This window comes from Dipodomys spectabilis, unplaced genomic scaffold, assembly GCF_019054845.1.
Source record: "Dipodomys spectabilis isolate Male_0828 unplaced genomic scaffold, ASM1905484v1 ptg000231l, whole genome shotgun sequence".
Lineage (NCBI taxonomy): Eukaryota > Metazoa > Chordata > Mammalia > Rodentia > Heteromyidae > Dipodomys > Dipodomys spectabilis.
The window spans coordinates 6211891-6232491 of NW_024870908.1; the positions used below are offsets into that span (position 1 = coordinate 6211891).

Genomic DNA, 20601 nt, shown 5'->3' on the forward strand with positions numbered 1-20601 from the left:
TAAACAGCAAAGTCACAACAAGAAACACAAAAATGAGAGATTCATAGCACTTAAAGAGATTTACCCCCCCACCCCCCACCCCAAGAGACACTTGAAGGCTAAATTTGACTTCAGCTTAAGAATGTGCAGAACTGTATGTTCACGAATGAATGAGAAAGCACCATAGTGCTTTGGGGGTTAGAAATCAATGTCAGTGAGCAGGTGTATCTGTGAAGCAAATACAAAACCTTGTGAATGAGGGTGATCGATTGTAATTCTACTGTCTAACGCTCTTCAGCGGCGTGAGCTGACGCTCAGAGTAACCCAGCCAAGTTCCTCACCATAGCCTTTACCGTCCAGTCCTTCCCCACACGAGCCAGCCCCTCACCTCCCTGTCCTGAGGAAGCAGGCCCTAAGTCCCAGTTAGGACATCTGGCGACTTTCCTTCCTGGCCCGGGGCGTTTCGTGATGGACTTGGTTTACTGTCTACCCGAAGGGAAGGTCCTCTGAGCGCAGGCGCAGTAACTTTACGCTCAGCGCCTAAACTGACAACTGTTTGCAAAAGAAAAAAAAAAGTGCGCCATCCTTTCCCCGCGTGCGGGAGCTGCGGGGAGCGGCGGGGGACCGGACAGGGCCGGAGAACGCACGCCAGCCCCGCGGTTCCCAGGACGCCGCAACCTTCGCCCCAGCTGACTGACAGGCTCCCGGTCCTCCCACGTGCTCAGGTCGCGCCCGAGACGCCCCGCCCCCTGACGTCACGGGGAGGGTCACGTGCCGCGCGAGGCCCAGCGCCTCACCGAGACGCCACCGGAGCCTACCGGCCTCCTCTGACAGGGCGCGACCACCAACTGCTGAGGCGGCCGTTCCGGCCGCAGCGTTTCCTCTGCTGACAAGCGGCGGGGACGGTGAGTCGCCTCGGCGTGTTCGGGGGTGGCGTCTCTCCCAGGAACCGCCTCTTAACGCCCATCACCCTCATCCTGAACGGGGGGCTGGGCCTCACTCCTCACAGGCCCGAGTGACCTGGGGGCGCGAAGTCCCGCCCCTTTCCCGCATTGCACGCCGGGCGCTTAGATCCCTGCCTCCGGGCTTGCGGCGGGACTACAAGTCCCAGGAGTCTTCGGGCGCACAGTTTGACTACAAGTCCCAGGAGGCTCCGGGCGCGCAGGCGGTCTGCTGGTCCCCCGGGGCCGCTGGGCACACGGGGGCGGCGTCCCCGCAGAACCTGCGGGTGGAGGGGGCTTACTGGTCGTCGGGTAGGAAGACCCTTACCCGTCTTCACGTCCCAGACAAGCCTTGGTGCTTGGCTTCGGAGGTAAAAGGGGGGTGGGGACGGCTTGGCTCTGCTCGTCTCCTTCGGGATGGGTGCTGAGACCCCGGGCGGCCTGAGGGCGAGGGGGTGGGTATTCGGTGGTAGTTGCAGCCGCGGGGCTGCGGCGACCGCTCTTCCGGAGCCTTGGGGTTACCAGGCTCGAGGGCTTGGCTTCTGGCGTGGCCCCCTCTGATCACTGGTTCCCACGATTTTTGAAGCTTGGGCCATTTCTCCGCGGAAGATGAGGGAGCCAGGGGTCTGAAGGAGGGTCTCCAAGCAGAGCAGCCCTGACGAGCCCCGCGGGTGACCTTGGCGGTCCCAGAGGAGCTCTCCCCGCGCTCCCCCCCCCCCCCCGCCCCGGGCTCGCCGGCGCGTGCGGGACTGGTGGACGTGACACTGCGGGGCCCTCGAGCAAACTGGTTAGGGAGGCGGCCGGCCACCCAGGACCTTGACAAAGGTGGATTCCTTGGGTCCTCTCAACAGGTGGCAAGAGAGATGGAGTAATCGGCCCAGGATCTTCTGCGTCAGAACGACTAGGGCCCTTGTTAACAGAGAAGATTCCTGGGTCCACCTTCACCCCCTTTCCTAGGTTCTTACTGGGTACTTTACGGGGGTGCAGCACAAGAATCTGTATTTAACACGCTCCTCAGATAACTCCCCGGTACACTTGGGGCTGAGGATCAAGGGCTCCTGTCAGGGGGCACATCCTTGTGTTTATTATGGCCGTTTTGTATATGTTCTCTGGGGCGGAATGTGGACAGTCAGGGCATAGGCAAATGGGGTCGCTCTCCTTGGTACTTTGCTTCTTCCTGGGGGCTGACCAGAGTTGGGTGGGGTGAAGAGGCCAGCCAGCTCTACTTGCCCTCCCTCTGCTCTTCTTTAAAACATTTTTATTAGCACGTACTGGTTGTGATATATCTATAAGTACATACATTGGACTCTGTTCAATTTCTTCTCTATCATTCTTCTTCATCCATCTTACGCTATGGCACCCCCGCCGTCTTTTGAACTTGAAGGGTTAGGGTTACAGACGTGAGCCACCAGTGCCCAACTACCCTGTTCTCCTAATGGGAAAGGTATTGTTAATCACTGGCCGTTTCAGGAAACCCAACCACTCCACATTTAATTAGGAAAAATCTGAAAATACAGACAAGTTGAATTTTTCCATTGGATGCATATCAACCTCTGCCTAGAATGTACGCACAGTTAATGTTTCATTGTACTTTATCAAATACCCAGTATTGTTTATACATGCCAAAGTATTAGCACATTAGTACATTTCATTAGATAGCATGTTAGTACATTTCAGTTCCAAATAATTAAGCATGCACATCATTAGAGTCTTAGAATCTTGTTGCTTTTTTTTTTTTTTTTTTTGTCGGTCGTGGGACTTGAACTCTGGGCCTGGGCGCTGTCCCTCAGCTCTTTAGCTCAAGGCGAGCGCTCTACCACTTGAGCTACAGCGCCACTTCCGGTTTTCTGGTGGTTTATTGGAGATAGGAGTCTCATGGTCTCTCCTGCCCGGGCTGGCTTTGAACCGGGAGCCTCAGGTCTCAGCCTCCTGAGTAGCTAGGATTACAGGCGTGAGCCACCAGCGCCCTGCTTGTTGTACTTTTCTTGTCAGCTGAACCTATGACACATTTCCATTTTGTGTTAGAATTCTCTTCAAAAGTCACCCAAGGCAATTCTTGTACCTTTCTTTACCTACTTCTACCTGTTGTGGCTTTTTTCTTCAGTAAGAAAAAAACCCAGACACTGGAAACAGCTCTGAATCCAGACTGAATTAACATTTATTGAACACTAGTAGCAATCTAGTTTTCAGCACTCACTCACAAACCAGGGACACTGGAAAAGTAACAACAAATATTTTCTGTAAAGTGATCTAATATTGGCAAAAATGTGCTAATTGTTTTCACAAAAAGTCCAGAATATTACTGAATTGGACTCAAGTTCCTGGTTTAAGTAATCCTTCCACCTCAACTCTTGGGACTACAGGAGTATGTATGCCCCTGAGCCTGTTTGATGGACCTATTTGTCCTGTATTACATGGCTTCACATTGTTTTTACTTAATCTAATGTGAAGGAACCCTAATCTTTTCCACACTTATAGTGGATACAGGCCTGAGTGTTGTTCTTCACCTAGATGGGAACGAATGAGGCTCGGAGAAGGCCAATGGCTTCAACTTCACAGGACTGGCCTCCATTAAGGTCTGCTGACTCTACCTCTAAGCAGTGCTGGTCCCAAGATCCCAGCGCTATCCCCAGAGCACTGCTGACTCAGAGTAGAAGAGGCAGAGTAGGGCCAGGGCTCAGAAGTTGGCCAGACAAGCCATCTCCTTTAGAGTAAAGGTCTATCCACCTCCCTTTCTGCCGCCCCCATCCCCGAATAGTATTTGGGAGAATCCAGACAGAGCACAGATGAGACAAGAAACCTTCCATCAGCACTGCCAACCTGGCTCTCTTCTCCTTCCACTCAGGGCCAGGTACTCTGCAGAACTTCCCTGGCATGCTGTCTTCCCACTAGATCATTGTCTACATACAGGGCAGAGATAATAGCATGCAATTCTATGACTTTAACTGACACATTTCTCAAACTGTCCTCTATGAGGAAAAATACATCCATCTTGAATAGTGTTTCTGAAACAGACAAATTTCTATAGGGCCTGTCTCTTCTGTCTCAAATGAACTGGGTAAGAGAGGGATTGGCATGTGACTATGGGACCAAATACTGGGGCCCAGGAACTCAAAGCCATGCCCTCTTGAGCTTGCCAAATGTGCTTCCCAACCCTGCTCCCAAGAGCTTAAAAAACATCCACCAAACCAGGTAAGTTCACTTCAATTATTGTCAGCATGATCTGCTGGGGCAGTGTGGCCTCTGAAGCACATTACATTCTCTCCCTCTCAAAACAATCTTAGTCCCTGAAGTATTCACACATTCCATGGTTCTACTCTCAGGGTGATTCTAGAATGATGGATTTTAAGTCCTCCTAAGAGCACACTAAAGGTCTCTCCTGTTTCATCAGGCACATGCTAAGGAAATACCTCCAATCTCTGGATCTTCAGGGCTAGGAGGCTTGTGTTGGTAAAAAAGCAATAAGCAATCTGGGCAACAGTGGCCCATAATCCTAACTACTCAGGAGGCCGAGATCTCACCATCAGGGTTTGAAGCCAGCCCAGATCTACAAATCTGAGAAAACTCATCTCTAATTAACCAGCAAAAAGCTGGAACTGAAGATGTGGTTCAAGTGGTAGAGTGAATGCATTAGTGAAAAAAGCTAAGTGAGAGTGCAAGGACCCGGGTTCAAGCTTCAGTACTGAGGGGGGAAAAGCCAGAAGTGAAGGCATGGCTCAAGTGGTAAAGTACCAGCGATAAGCAGAAAAAAAAGACTGTGAGGTCCTGAGTTTAAGCCCCAGAACTGGCAAACACACACATACAAAAATAAAAATTTTTAAAAAGCAACAAGAGCCGGGTGCTGGTGGCTCACGCCTGTAATCCTAGCTACTCAGGAGGCTGAGATCTGAGGCTCCCGGTTCAAAGCCAGCCCGGGCAGGAGAGACCGTGAGACTCCTATCTCCAAAAAACCACCAGAAAACCAGAAGTGGCACTGTAGCTCAAGTGGTAGAGCGCTCGCCTTGAGCTGAAGAGCTGAGGGACAGCGCCCAGGCCCAGAGTTCAAGCCCCACGACCGACCAAAAAAAAAAGAAAAGTACAACAGCTTTACAAGTTGGGGCTATAGAACAAATGAGATTTTTGTTCAGTATGGGGCTCTCTGTATGTGTTTGTTCTTTGTTCCTCCTTGGTGGGTTCTCACCTGTCATCCTCAGTAGTACAAATCTTCCAGCTGGGGAAGCAACAGGGTGTCTTCCATGAAGTTTCCACACATCAGAGCAGGGCTGCCCACCCAGCTCTCTTGAACATTAGGGGTTAAAGGAAGAGAAGACCAGGGAAATAGGCAGGAAACAGGTTTCCTGGCCCCACTGTGATTACATCTCCATGGCACTGATGGTACAATTCAAGAAATGATATTTTTTCCTGTTTTGGATTTTGGCCATAAACAAAGGCATTTACAGGAGGGGCCAGTGAGAACTATGGCTATGCTCTGGCCTGAGCTGAGGATACTGAACATTTGGTTAGGAATAGCATAGCCATTCACTGAGGATAATCTCAAGCATTCATCAAATGTACAGATGGTTTGGGGAGGTGTGAAGTACAGCATGCTAAGGCTGGAGTGAATTGTGGTAGGCCTGGAACCTGGACTTTCCCCATCAGATGAGATGAGATTGTAGGAGCATGTTTTAAACTATGGACTTAGGGGAACTTATCAGTTGGTCAAGGTTTAAGGGGGAAATGTCCAGAACCCCTTTCAACCACCATTTGGTAACCGGGGTATAGCCAACTGAAAATAAGACCCTCAGGGAGCCCCAGCCAGGCTGTGGTGTCCATACTCCCCTGGTATTATGGCAAAATCCACCTCCTGTAACCAGTGTTGTTTTGGGGCCTGGAATTCCTTACCTGTCTTCCTTTCGGGATGGACCCACAGCTAGAGCTCTGGCTGGTTTTCCCTGGTATCTTTTGTAAGTTCTTCCCAAGCATGCCCTAGCTTCCCTGAGGGCAGCTGTCTGAGCACAGGAACATTGAGATGCGTGATCTCGAGTCTCCAGAATTGTTGGGTGGATTTCAGTCAAGTGTCTTGACTTTTCAAATTGGTATTCACTTGGAAAGGGGTAACATGATAGCTCTGTGAGTAAAACTGGCTCATGCTTGAACCTGATGAATCCTAGCCAGTTCTAGGGGAGAAAGCCTCAAATGTTCACTTCTCAGTGCTTATATTCCCCGGGTATTCTAGTATTCCCTCAGGAGTTAGGCCTTAAACCCCTCCCAGCTCCCATCCAACTCATGTGCTAGTATCATTTACTTGCTTGGCCTCGAGAGTTGCTACACGGATCACTTTCTCAGAGGTTCTTGTCAAAATGACCAAAAAAGGAACTGTACCTATGGCCGCTGGTGATACCCAAGTACTTTGGGGTCCTCCCTTCAGGAGCTGCTTATTTGATACCAGGGCTTTGGTGGACTCAATGCTCCAGGCATATGAAGTAGGACAAATTTCAGTTTCCCAAATTGCTCCAAAGCCTCCCAGCTCACTCAGTAAAAATGAGTGTCCAGTTACTACAGGGCCTAACCCAGCTCCTCACCCCACCATCTTGTACCCTAAGTTCCCTTGCTACCAGCTCTGCTCAGATGTTTTCCCTGGACCTTCTCCTCATCTCTGCACATGGCTCACCTTGCCACCTTTAGATCTGGAATGTTCTGTGTTTAGGGTAGAATCACAGCTGTGCAGCACTCATCACTGTGTGACATGCTCTGTATTTCTGTTTTACAGGTCTTCCTACCATCCATTAAGACAGATGTCCCCACCTTGGTTGCCTAGAAAAGTGCCTGACACATAGTGGGAGCTCAGTATCCGTTGGGTGAATAAACTCAGATGCTATGTCTGCATTTCAGCTGTCTTGTCTCCCTAATAGCTGGTCAATTCTCCAGGCACACAACTACTTGTGCTCCATCCTTCCCTAAAGTGCTGGGAATACTTGTTTTAAAAGTAATTAATTAATTAATATTATTTTGCCAATTCTGGGGCTCTGTCTCTGAGCCTCTCTGTGCTCAAGGCTAGCGCTCTACCACTTGAGGCACAGCACCAATTCTGGCTCTTTCTGTTTATATGGTACTGAGGAATCAAACCCAGGGCTTCAGGCATGCTAGGCAAGCACTCTACCACTAAGCCACACTCCCAGCCATTTATTATTATTTATTCTTTCTTTTTTTTTGTTGGTCATGGGGCTTGAACTCTGGGCCTGGGCGCTGTCCCTCAGCTCTTCAGCTCAAGGTTAGCGCTCTACCACTTGAGCTACAGCGCCACTTCTGGTTTTCTGGTGGTTTATTGGAGATAAGAGTTTCATGGACTTTTCTGCCCGGGCTGGCTTTGAACCGAGATCGTCAGATCTCAGCCTTCTGAGTAGCTAGGATTACAGGCGTGAGCCACCGGCACCTGGCCCATTTATTATTTTTTATTGTAATTATAAAGGTGATAGGCAGAGGGGTTACAATTACATAATTCAGGTAAAGAGTACATTTCTTTTTGAACAACGTTACCCTTTCCCTCACTCTCATTTTTTTTCCTACCATCCCCACCCACAAGTTGTATAGTTCATTTTCAACATAGTGTCCGGGGAGTACCATTGCTACATTTGTTCACCCTTTGTCACTCCACTTCTGTGCCTCCTCTTTCACTCAGAGATACTGTTTTGAGTGCAGAATTGAATTCAAGTAGAGTCATTGGGGTTTATTCTGAAAGTGGATGGTAAAGGAAAGAACTCATCAAGTCCAACTGCTCATTAGAGTCCTTGACTGACCTGTGAGCTTTGAGAGGTATGGAGGAACAGCGGCTCCATGGAGACAGCTTCATTCTGCATCCCATTTCCCTCCCAGCCCTGTTTTTACCATGGAAAAGCTGGGGGCTGGGCAGAACGACTTAAGCTTTTTGTTCTTGGTACCATGAAATCTTTGTTAAACTAAGAACATGGGATTCCACTGGTCAAAGCACTCAAAGGTATTCTGAACAACACCTGAAGAATCTGACACAAGACAGGCCTGGCAGTGCTATGGAACAGCACTGATATGTCAGGACAGCTGAGGACTTAGCTCTGTCTGTTCCTCAGCTGCTCAGAGTAGTTGGGATAGCCACAGCTCCTAGATGCCTGCATAAATGTCAGCAGAGATTTCAGACCTTGTCATTGCTGATGGCTTTTCCATTCCTGAAAGGTTGCCTTTAGAGGTCTGAGTCATAAAGGAATTTATTCATGGTCAAATGTGGTAAGGCCAAATATGATACACACTCCCATTTCCCAGGGAGTTCTCTTGTCCCAACTTGTGTGAGTGAACTCTTAGGGTCTGTTGTGAACTTCAAGCAATAGGAATTTTGTTAAACTTCCATATACTATTTCACATAATGTAAAGGAAGTTCTAGTTTCAATTGCTTCTCACTTGTAGATCTTAGAGCACTTTCATTGCCATTTTCCCAGTGACCTTTGTGACATTTGTGCCCTGATAGTGCTCTACAGAGCACTATAGGTGCAGGCTGGCTGAGCTCCTGATGGCTCCTTTGCCCTAGGACTGGGCATATTCTCAGGACTTCTGTCTGGCCCTGCAGTGAAGCTTGCTATGTGCTTTTTTTGGGGTTGGTTGTGGGGCCTGGCCTCAGCTCTTCAGCTCAAGGCTAGCAGTCTACCCCCTGAGCCACAGCGCCACTTCAGCCTTTTCTGCTTATGTGGTACTGAGGAATCAAACCCAGGGCCTCGTGCATGCAAGGCAAATACTCTACCACTGAGCCACCTTCCCAGGCCACTGAGTGCTTTTAACACTCTTGAAAAGGCTGCTTTAAAAGCCTGAAAGAGTGCCATTGGGAAGTTTTACCAAGGAGGAGTTGCTAATTTGCCTTGTATTTGTTATCAGTTCCACCCATGACCTCTGGTCACTTTTACAAAATGACATAGGTTAAGGCAGCTCATGGTCTTCACCTAGGACTTCCTTCAAAAATAACTGAAAGATAGCTAGGTGGGGGTGGCTCACGCCTATAATCTTAGCTACAGAGGCTGAGATCTGAGGATCATGGTTCAAAGCCAGCCCTAGCAGACTCTTTATCTCCAATTAAACACAAAAATCCAGAAGTGGAGCTGTGGCTTAAGTGGTAGAGTGTAAGCCTTGAGCACAAAAGCTCAGGGACAACCCCCAGACCCTGAGTTCAAGCCCTAGGACAGACAAAATAATGATAATGGAGTGACCTGTTGCATGAGAAATCTAAGACAAGATCACCTCACTGTTCTGAGAACAAGTTGGGTGGGGGCCAAAACATGGTGACTCTGAAGTATGTGAAGGAGAAAGGAGCCAAAGGTTGCTTCTTCCTGTGGAATGGGGAGACTTAAGCAAGTCCTTGCACAAGCCCCTCTTCCTGGACTCTCAGAACCTGGAGGTGTTTGTGGTGCAGTTAAGATTGTTCCACTTGGTGTCCATGGCTGTTGTGACAACACAGTTTGATGGCAAGGAAGGGCCTTACCAGTTTTTGTAGTTCAGGATGGTATGTTTTAATCTTCTGGCAGACTAGTTAGAAGTTAACTGTAAACCATTTTGTGTCAGTTAAGTGCAGCAAAAGATTTTTCCAGGGCTCCATTTTGATAACCTAAGTAATGTTTCTGAAATTAGTTGGTTCTCAGTTACCATGTCTTGTGTCTGGAACCAGGTGCTGGTGACTTCTTTGGCTAGCATGAGTGCAGCTATAGTCACCATGTTCCTCATTTCCCCTCCCTGTTTATAATTCCTGAAGGAGTTTTCTGCATTGGTAGCTGAGCATGCAGAAACAAGCTCCTAAGCGCAACAGCTAGACAGCTTAAGAAGAGCACTGGATAAGAAGTAGGAAGCCTGGGGCCATGTCTCCAGTGATGGCATTGGGCAAGCTCAGAGACTTTGTTCTCCATTTTATCAAGTTATCCATGGGGATTGGCCTACCTGCCCTCAGTCAGGTGACCTGTGCCGGTCCTCTCTGACTGGGTTTGACTCCAGGACAAGGAAGGCTGAGTATCTGTTGGAGCGATGCTTCCAATCCCTGTTCCAGGTTCTGAGAAGACACATTGTCCCTGCCCTACCCCACCCTAAATGAGGGCCATCAAGGGGCTTGTCCCTGAGTGCCTGGGAGAGAGCAGGAGCAAAGACAGCTCAGTGATGTTCCTCTGGAAGCTGGCCTTTCCCCACATCTCGGCAGCATGGCCTGTGTCTGCAGATGGGAGGCTGTGGGTGAGGCAGTTTTCCCCAGCAAGGCAGAACACCCTGCTCTTGGCCAGAGGCCTGGGACCTGCCTTCTGGGGACAAGAGCCCCTCAGTCTTGATGGCGCCAGGGCTGCCATGAGGGGAGTTCCTCTAGGGAGGGACAGTGGCAAGCAACTAGGCCTTAGAACACAGCTGTGCAGCAGCTGTGCCCAGCCACCCTGGGGTGGAGGGCATTCCAGGGTGTTGCTGAACTGGGGGTATCCACGGAGGCCCCAGCATGCTCAAAGGGAAGTCCACTAAAGTACTGGCCGTTGTGGGGTTACTGTCCTGCCTTTGTACACAGAGGTCCCAGGAACAGAGGCCCAGGCTCTGCTGCTAAGAAGGAACACAGGAACTGAGTTGCTTATCTTGAGGTTGATGCTGGTGGTACATGGGCACCAGGATCCCCCACTGCTAGGAATCAGACCCCCAAGGACAGAGGCATTGGTGCCTGTTGGTGCTCAGTGGTAACCGTAGGTTGCCTTTATTCAGTGTTCTTGAGTGTTAGGCTACCCTTCTGTGCTGCATGTTTTGTACTTTTTGAATTTTGAAGTTTGTGATGGTCTATGTAGCTCAGCCTTCAAACTCACAACCTTCCTGGCTCAGCTTTCTGAATGCTGGATTACAAGTGTTTGCCACTGCACTCAGCTGTTACACTTTTGTTTTATTTATTTTTGTTTATGTGGTACTGAGGGATCGAACCCAGGGCTTCATGCATGCTAGGCAAGCACTCTACCACTAAACCTTGCTTCCATCATGAGAGGTCAGCAAATGAGATTTGAGTTTCATTTCTCACACAGGGTATAGTGCTGGATCTGGTGTGGTTGATGCAGAGTGCATGTCATGACTGCTGTTCCCATGGCAGCAGGTACCTCTCCAGAGTACAGCCCAGGTAAAACAACACACTTGAGTCCCCAGTGGGGACCCAAGAACTACAGGCCAGCCTTGGCCCCTGTCCCTGCCTCCAGGTACTTAATGCTGCACCTGCAGTGCAGTGGGGTTTCTCCAGCACAGAGGCTCTCAAAATGGGATCTGTGGTCTCAGGAAACCCTGAGACCTGTCAGGAAATAACAGTATTGGTTATCTTGCCTTTTTTGCATTGTGCTGCATTTAAATAATGGTACAGAATCAGAGAGAATCTGCTGGAACTTGAGCTGGTCTTGACCACTATACACACAATTCAGTGCCACATAGGCAGTAAACATTAACTTCTTTTTTTTTTTTGGTCAGTCATGGGGCTTGAACTCGGGACCTGGGTGCTGTCCCTCAGCTCTTCAGCTCAAGGCTAGCGCTCTACCACTTGAGCCACAGCACCACTTCCAGTTTTCTGGTGGTTTATTGAGATAAGAGTCTCATGGACGTTCCTGCCCGGGCTGGCTTTGAACTGTGATCCTCAGATTTCAGCCTCCTGAGTCTTAATGGATGAGTATCAGTGGCTTTTTGTGTTGTTATTGTTTGGCAGTACTGAAGTTTGAAATTGGGGCTTCACACTTGCTAAGTAAGTTTTCTCTACCAATGAGCCAACTCTGCTGGCCTTGTTTGTGCTGGTTATTTTTGAGGTAGGGTCTTTTTTACTGCTCACTCACCTGACTGGTTTACAATCCACCTGGGATGACAGGAATGTGTTACTATGCCCAGCTTTTTCCTTTCAGAGGAGTCTGGTGAACTTTTCTGGTCAGACTGTCCTTGAACCATGACATCCCATTCTTATTCTCCCGAGTAGCTAGGATCACAAGCATGAGCCACTGGTGCTTAACACAGTGGCTTAATATTCTGTTGTGATTGTAAGGTATACAATCCTTTCATACAGTTCGATAGTTGTCTAGAGGCAAAAGACATACAGGGTTGTTTTCATTTGTTGGCTGAATTAGCTGCTTTTTGTTGCTTTTTTCTACATAGAGCTTTTAAAAAGAAAAAAGCTGGGCGCCAGTGGCTCATACCTGTAATCCTAGCTACTCAGGAGGCTGAGATCTGAAGATTGTGGTTTGAAGCCAGCCCAGGCAAGGAAGTCCGTGAGACTTCTCTCCAATAAACAACTCAGAAAAAGCTGGAAATGGAGCTGGGCGTCAGTGGCTTGTGCCTGTAATCTTAGCTACTCAGGAGGCTGAGATCTGAGGATCACAGTTCAAAGCCAGCCATGGTTCAAAGCCAGCCCAGGCAGGAAAGGCTATGAAAACTCTTATCTCCAATAAACCACCAGAAAGTGGCTCAGTGGCTCAAGTGGTAGAGCACTAGCCTTGAGCATAGAGGAGTTCAGGGACTGGCAAAACAAAAAAAACCCTGATGCGGTGGAATGCAGCTAGTAGTAAAGTGTTGGCTTGGTGTGTTTGAGGTCCTGGGGTCAACCCCGTAACCCGCTCCCAAAAAACCAAGTGACACAAAGCAGTGACACAGACTTGAGTTCAGCAGTGTCTTGAACAAAGCAAGCCTGCTACTTCTACACATGTTGCCAGGATCACCTGGCTCCTCACTTGTGGTCTTTAAAGATGTAACCTACAAAACCATAACTTATTTGAGGTCCTTAATAATCAAATGTAATGGAGTCTTCCCACCAAAATTTGACAACATGCCTCTAGTAGACCCTTGAGGAAGTAATGCCAGAAGGTCCCTCTGGACCCTGTCCTCTCTGTCACCTCTGCCTCACCACCTGGTGAAATCCTCAGTCTCAAGAGAGCCTGCTCATGTGCAGAGCTGGCCATGCTCAATGTCCCAGTAGGCCGAAAGCTTCAAAGTGCCTCTCTCCTGGGCTTTCTTCCACAAGGGTGTGGCAATGTGTCAGCTGACAGGCCCACAGGGATAGAAGAGACCATGGATGGCTGGTATCCTCAGTATGTAGGATGACTTCAGACCCTGCAGACCCTGGCTGTAGCCAAGAAGTATTGAGACCTGCTTCCTCCAGGGGACTTGCAGCTGCAGTAGGCATACTGCTGGGCCTGCCACAGGCTGCTGCCTGTTGGCTTGGCTTTGGCCTTGGATCAATTGCATTGCTTTCAGCAAGGAGTAATGAATAGGCTTAAACAGAGCAGAAGGCCAGGAACAGTCCCCAGGGCTCCAAAGCCTTGCACTTGGAACTCCTGTCTGGGAAGCAGTAGACCTGCAGAGAGTAGCTGAATTCAGCAGCAGGAGTGGATCCCCTGACCCCCAGTCTAGTTAAAGCTCCCCTTCCCTGACTTGCCCTGGAATTATATTCTTTTCCAAGTACTGTCATGCCATGATGCAGTTAAAGTGCAACATGACATTCTGGCCTCAGGTGGACTGCTTATATGACAGGGGTTCCAATAGGATTTATCATTTAGCAATGTAGCTGTTGTAGTTTGCATAACATGGAATCACCTGTTTCTCAGAATGTATCCCCATCGTTAAGTACAGTTCAGAGCTTTTTTACAAAGTTGTAAGTCCATCATACCATGATTCCAGAAGGTCTTTGTCTCAGTAGTCAGCTCTTCACCTCCTCACTTGGGCCTGGCATGAGGGGCAGGTGGCCTGGTTCAGTTCATACAGGAAAGTGAAGGTTCTGACCTGCACAAGACCCTGGCCTAGAAGGGAAACATTGATCTGACTCCAGATCTCCCTGTTCTGTCCATTCTCACAGTCTGACATGAAGTCAGCCTTCTCCCAAGTGGGAGACAGAAATGGGGTCCTGAGTTTGGTGCTACGCTGATTCTATGTTAGAAGACTGTTTCCTTGGAGCTGAGTCACATTCCACATGGCCCTAAAATATAAACGCCCCTGCAGGCATCTCAATACCAGTTCCATCGTCACTCTTGGGAAGGTTTCCAGCTGGCAGCTCACAGAAGGGGTAGCTTCTATGTGTCTGTGAGGTTGGGCGTGCAGACAGCTCTGCACAGGGCCTTGAGTGAAGGGAAAGAGTGCACCTTACAGTGGGCCTGAATGAGCGGGGGCCAGGCTGGGGTCAACCCTGGGGTTCAGAGCAAAGGTTTGCATTTTAGGGTACAGCCTGTACTGATCACACTCCACCCCACCCACCTGGTGCTGAGAAGCAGATGCCATGTAGGATTTAGACATTGCTCAGTAGGCTGGGTTGTGGGATACGAGGGTGGCTTTGCAGAAAGAGTTGGGTTCCTGGGAGCAGTGGGAAGGTGGCTGTGGTGGGTCATGGGCACAGGCAGCTGGAGGCAAGGCTCCATCTTCCCAGGTTGCATGAGTAACTTCCTGCAGAAAGGTATGGCAATTGCTAGGCTATGTTGGTAAAGGGTGACCAGCCCCTCTTCAGGACACTCCTTCCATCTGAGACCCCTGAGTCTGCCCTAGCTCTCCTGTGTCTTGCTGAAGCTCTAAGGGTTTTCTTTTTGATGCCCTCATTGGTAAGAATTCTCACAACTCAGGGATGCTGCAGGCTTGTGTGTGTCAGAGTTTCCACAGTGCCTGCTGCACATGTTCTGTCCTTCCTTCACAATCTGCAGCCTCCTAACACATCAGCTACCCACCATGTTGCCCTCCTTGTACTAACAAAGGCCCAAATCATTCCTTGCTGGCTGAGCCTGCACCTGAAAAATGCAACAGTGGGGCACTGAGCATCTTGCCAGTTTGATCTGTAAAGCCCTGTGATGATACCCTCAGGAACACAAGCACCTTACCCCTGCACACATTTCTGGCTCCTTTTCTGCTCATAATTCAGCTATGGAAAGCACCTCTGCTCCCTAAGAGCAAATGGCTTCTGCAGCAGGGGCCATTGCTCAGGTCTGAGCAGCAGACACACAGCTTTAGCCAGGGATGTGTGGCACTCCCAACATCCTCAGTGTTGTACCTAGAAATGGGTAAAGGTAGTTTAAGGCTCAGAATAAATCCTTCAAAACACCTGAGGTGACTGTGAGACTGTGCAGCCCCTGGGGACATCACAGCTTGTTTGCCTTCTCTGTGACATGCAGATAGCACATGCTATCCACAGGCTGCTCTGAGGCTGTGGAGGGAGGGCTCAGCACTCCTGAACCCCCATCACCTGACTCAAAATGGCAGAACTGTTCCTTCCCTGGGTCCTTACTCAGGACAGTCTGACTTTCAAGAACACCCCAGACCAGTGTCTGCAATGGAATTCCTGTGGCTACATCTTGCTTTCTTCTCATTTCCTCCACTTTGCCTTTGCCTGAAGGCTTGTGGGTCAAGTCTGCCTGTGATGGACTCTGAGGTCTGAGTTGGAAGGCACACAGGCTGTTGGTGTTTGAGTTCTGAGAATTGTCATGAGCCACTGTCCATACCGTCCTCTGCACTGAAGGAATGTGTCCCACTTTGTGCTGCACTTAGGGGCCAGGTGTGGATATGGAGGGCTGAAGGAGCCACTAGTGTATGGCAGGCAGCTGTAAGGGAAATGCGCATTGAGCCCACAAGGGCTGCCTCCTCTACAGCAGCGTGTGTGGATCCCAGCTTCTTTACTATGTATTCAAGTTTTCTAAATCCTTTATGGTTCTTCTGCAAGTGTTCTTCCGCTGAGCTGCTCAGATTTTGACTTGTATTTGCATATATTTTGTGGTACTGAGTTTGAACCACCTCTCCTTGTTCTGGGATGTCAGATAGGCACCACTGCCTTTGTGCTTCCCCAGGAGTTTGGGATGATAGGCGTGTGCCACTGTACTCAGCCATTGGTTAATTTGGAATTCCACAAACTTTTATTCCTGGGCTGCCCTTGATCCCATCTCTGCTTCCTATTGACTTGGATAACAAACGAGCCATTGTGCCCAACTATTGTTTATCTTTCAACAAATGCTTATTCCAAATACCTATTATATGCATTGACACATTCCTCCATCCCAGCACTAGGTAGGCTGAAGCATCAGGAGGGTCACAAGTTTGATACTTTTAGCTCTGATCTTTTTCCTTCCATTTCTCAAACTGTCAGTAGAGCCCAAAGTTTGGGCTTGGTCCCTCTGGGCCTGCTGATTGGTTAAATTTAAGTTTATGAACCCCATGTCTGGAAGAATTATTTAGTGTCTCTGTCCCATGTGGTTGGACTGTAACAAGTCTATGCTGGGCTCTATTTGAAAAGCTACACATACAATTCTGTGCTATACTGCCGAGTTGTTTTCTAGATCATACTATTACTTGCAGAGAGTAGTCCCAGTGAGAATGTTGTTAATGGCTACTCTTATGATGCCATGTATGGAGGAGGGCCAAAGGACCCAGGCTACTCTTCCTCATTCCTAACAGTAGGTGCTCAGGGAATGTGGTGAAGAACGGACTCCACTAACTCTCTCTTCCTCTTCCTACTCTCAGCAAACAAGAACCATAGTTGGCTTCTTTTGCATTCCTTCATAGATGGGAAGTGTATCTCTTGGGAAGAGGAGGGCACACAGCCCAGCACCCAGGGCACTCTGGGGAGAAAGTGGAACTGTGAGGCAGGGTGGGAGAGTGGAGTAGTTCAGCCTGAGGGTGGCCTGACTGACAGTCTTCCTTCTGATCACCTTGAAACAGCTCCCCAGAGCCGTTTGTCCCAGCCATCAGCTGCAAGACCTTCACTTGCCTCCATTCTCTGAGCAGCAGGATCTGAGAGGTATGAAGTCTGCTGTCACCCTTTTCCCTAGCTGCAACAGCCCTTCGTAGAGGTGGCCCCTTGTGGGTGTGTCCTAAAATGTTGGAGGAGGTGCCAAACTGTCCTTGGTGGAGCCTTCGGTCAGGTTCTCAGAACGTCAGGTCTGTCGGTTTACTTCAATGGCTCCTGTTCCCAGGACCACCTCCAGCTTCCAAAGAACGCAGGTGTTGGGGACATCCCCATGCCAGTCAGTCCACTGGTCACACTCCAAAAGACAGCTTTCTCAGCCTACTAGCCCTTCCCATCCCATCTTAGAGATTTCATGTACCTGAGCCCAAGGCAAGAGACCCCTACCTGCAGGAGGAGGAGCCAAGGAGGCCTGTTACTTGGGCTTACACTTCGGGTGGTAACCAGAGTCCAGAGAACTCAGCAGTTCATGTCTGTGTTTTCTCTCCAGTCCAGGAGCATCAGTGAAGGGAAGATGTCTAATGAACCACCCCCTCCTTATCCTGGGGGCCCTACAGCCCCCCTTCTAGAGGAGAAAAGTGGAGCTCCACGTACCCCAGGTAGGGTAACCCTCTCTTCTCCAGATGTGTTGTTCACTCTTAACAATGAGGTTATTTTGCTCCCAAATCACTCCATGTCCTAAAGCAGTGATGTCCATCCCGGCATATGTTGGGCCCAGATTTGCTTCTTAATTCTTGCCTTTTCTGTCCAGGCCGCACCTCCCCAGCTGTGATGCAGCCCCCACCAGGCATGCCACTGCCCCCTGCAGACATTGGTCCGCCACCCTATGAGCCACCAGGCCACCCAATGTCCCAGCCTGGATTCATTCCCCCCCATGTGGGTTCAGATGGCACCTACATGCCTCCAGGTGAGTTGGAAGGGACACAAGGAGATCACTGTGGCAGATACTATCCAACCTTCACTGTGGGCAGTTACTGGTCATAGACTGTGGACAAGGGATGGCACAGACACCTGGACTCTGGCTCAGGGCAAGTTCCTCAATCACAGTGGATGTTCATGTAGTCTTCTTGCCAAGGACTTGAGGAGAGGTCTGACCTCTCCTTACCAGCAGCTCTCTGGCACTACCACTCAGATTGGGCTGGTCCTGATACAGAGGCGCTCTATCCAGGAGTGGGGTGGAGGTAGGGCAAGGAAATTTCCATCCTTGCAGGCCTGGTGACCAGTCCTTTCTTGCCATACACAAGAGCAAAGGGAAAAGAGTGCTGCATTCCTGGCTCTGCCATATTTATCTTGGTCCCATGGAGTAGAAACTAGGAAAGATTGGACAAATGTGATGGCCACATCAATTCAGGACCCTAGCCACAAAACCACCTCCTCCCACTGCTACTCTGTAGCCCTCTAGGGGGCTGTGTACTAGGTGCTGGGCCACTGGGCTTTCTGCTCATCTCATGAGACATACAACTAACCAATGACCTCTGTCTGCTCTATATTCTATGCTGTTATAGGTTTCTACCCTCCTCCAGGACCTCATCCACCCATGGGCTACTACCCACCAGGACCCTACCCACCAGGGCCCTACCCAGGTCCAGGGGGCCACACGGCCACCGTTTTGGTCCCTTCAGGGGCAGCCACCACGGTGACAGTCCTACAAGGAGAGATTTTTGAAGGTGCACCGGTACAGACGGTGTGTCCTCACTGCCAGCAGGCCATCACCACCAAGATCTCCTATGAGATCGGCCTGATGAACTTTGTGCTGGGTTTCTTCTGCTGCTTCATGGGGTAGGTATGGGGTACTGGCACAATAGGGCTAGCAAGGCACCTCTGCTCCTTCTCTTCAGGCCTCAACCTGTCTCTCCTTGTCTCTTGATTCAGGTGTGATCTGGGCTGCTGCTTGATCCCTTGCCTCATCAATGACTTCAAGGATGTGACACACACATGCCCCAGCTGCAAAGCCTACATCTACACATACAAGCGCTTGTGCTAACGGAGCAAGGCTCGGACTCCCCCACCTATCAATCTGGCCCCCCGTGCTTTGCTCCCCATGCTCAGTGGTCGCTTCCCTACTCCCATACCCTGGGTTTGGAAGCTGTGCCACCATCCCCAGAAATCCTGTCCTCACCCTGCCCTACCCTGAGCATCTGACTCTTCCAACAAAAAATGTTGGATTTAAAGGCCAAAGGCCAGTAGGTGGCAGAGGGGTGGCACTGAACTTGTGCATTGCTGGTTGTTTGGCATTTCTGATCTAGAAGATAATCTGGGAAAGTTCTCCTACAGGGGTCTTTAGTCCTCCATTTCCGTCCAAGGTCCAGTCTTGGTCCTGGCTTTCCCTGGGACCAAAAGCAACTCAAGCAGTAGTGGGTCCCAGTCTGAGGGCTGTGCCTGGAGCCACAGTTTCTGATATGTTGGGCCTAGAATGAGCGTTGCCAAGCTGAGTGGACCCAAGCAGGACAGGGTCTTGAGGCCTGGGTTTGTTACAGGACGTTGTCCCTCTAGGGTACTACAGGCAAGACAACAGAAATAGTGACAGCCAACTCTGGCCCTCAGAACTCTCAGGTATGGAAACCCAGGATCTCAAACCCCCTGTCCAAGTGCCCAAAAGCTGCCTGGTGTAAGGTAGAAAGGATGCTAGGCAAATCATAGCCCTGGTAGCCAAGAAGGACTCTCCCTTGCCCCTTGCAGCTTTCAAGGTGGTGTACAGACTCCCTTTCTGGCCACACTTGTGAACCCCTGTATTTTCTGGGGCCAGAAGGAATACCATGAGCCTAGTGTCTCCTGTTTACCCTCTGTCCTCTCTGTGTGTGGGTGTGACCTCTGGTGGCTGCTATGTCCCAACTGGGACAGATGGCAGGTTCACTGGGATATGCAACGCCCTCTCCATTGGCTCACTTCCAGAAAGCACTGGGCCCTCCTTTGCTTGTGGCTGCCGCTGTTGCTGTGCTGGCCCCTGCACTGGACTGGGGACCAGGAAGGAGCAGCTGAGTAGTAGGGGTACTTACTCTGGTGGACACCAGCCCTGTTGGGGTGCAAGCCCAGACCTGTCTTTGCTTTCCGAATGGTTGGTATGTGGATGCTATATCCTGTTGCTGTCCCTCTCCTGGTCTCGCACTGCCATTGCATGGCCTCTTGTCACTGTGAATTGTGGCCTGGTCTCAGTTTGTAGTTCCTCATTAAAATGGCCCTTTCACTCCCCTGGCCTGGGCCTCTGCTCTCTTGCCTGGCTTCCTTCTTTCTGGGGAAGAGAGGGTGGGGCTATAGTAGTCTTAATTCAGGCAGGGCTTGAGCCCAACTACCTGGGAGACAATATTAATATTTAAGGACCTAATTATGGCAAATCAGAGTCAGATATAGACAAATCCCAGGGAATCCTGCAGTGACTAGCCAGCACACTAGTGCTCTCAGCACTAGCTGTAAAGTCACCTTACTCTTTCTGATACTGGTTCTAGCCATCTATGCTCCTTGGAATTTGCCTCAAAGGATCTATAAACTGGAGACCCCTTTCCCTCCAAGTTTTGGCTTGCCTTTCTTCTACCTTGTAGATGTTACTCTTGGTCCTTTAGCAGGATAGAGCCACTGAGCCAAGGCTTATGGTCTGAAAGTAATGGAGTACAGTCTCGGGCACCCAAGTTCAAAGCTGTGAATGTGATAGACTCAGTTTCTGTAGTTTTCCCGCCATTTCACAACCTTTTTTCGAATAAAACTTTTAAAAGTAATAGATTCCTATCAATAAAAATATTTAACCTCATGTTTCTGTTTTAGCTAACAAAATGTATTCTTACTCAAAACGTATTTGAGTAAGAAAATCATAGGTCCAAGTAGACAGTAAGGATCTTTTGTAACAAAAGATGTCAGAATGACTGTCCTATCCTAAACAAAGGCTGCAAAGACATGAGCAGGAGTGTTGGGGAGCTGCTGTGGATTCCCTCAGCAAAAAAGGTACCCACTTCTTCACTTGGTCTACTGGGTCCAAAAGGTAGTGTGACCCATCCCATGCTAGAAGGAAGGAGGAAG

At 49.6% G+C, this 20601-nt stretch overlaps 1 protein-coding gene across 5 annotated transcripts; it reads left to right on the forward strand.

Annotated features, from left to right (window-relative positions):
• Positions 1 to 753: 753 nt before the first annotated feature.
• Cdip1 (cell death inducing p53 target 1) lies at positions 754 to 20303 on the forward strand. Of its 5 annotated transcripts, none has more exons than XM_042698304.1 (6): positions 754 to 884; positions 16569 to 16643; positions 17087 to 17192; positions 17345 to 17500; positions 18099 to 18372; positions 18466 to 20303. In XM_042698304.1, exons 3-6 carry the CDS (start codon positions 17108 to 17110, stop codon positions 18575 to 18577), a joined length of 627 nt encoding a protein of 208 aa, XP_042554238.1. In that variant the 5' UTR covers positions 754 to 884; positions 16569 to 16643; positions 17087 to 17107; the 3' UTR covers positions 18578 to 20303. The 5 variants fall into 5 exon arrangements, with proteins under 5 accessions (XP_042554238.1, XP_042554239.1, XP_042554236.1 ...); XM_042698305.1 differs by lacking the exon at positions 754 to 884 and adding an exon at positions 1133 to 1232; XM_042698302.1 differs by lacking the exon at positions 754 to 884 and adding an exon at positions 1136 to 1291 and having other exon boundaries at positions 16569 to 16647; positions 17084 to 17192.
• The last annotated feature ends 298 nt before the right edge of the window (positions 20304 to 20601 follow it).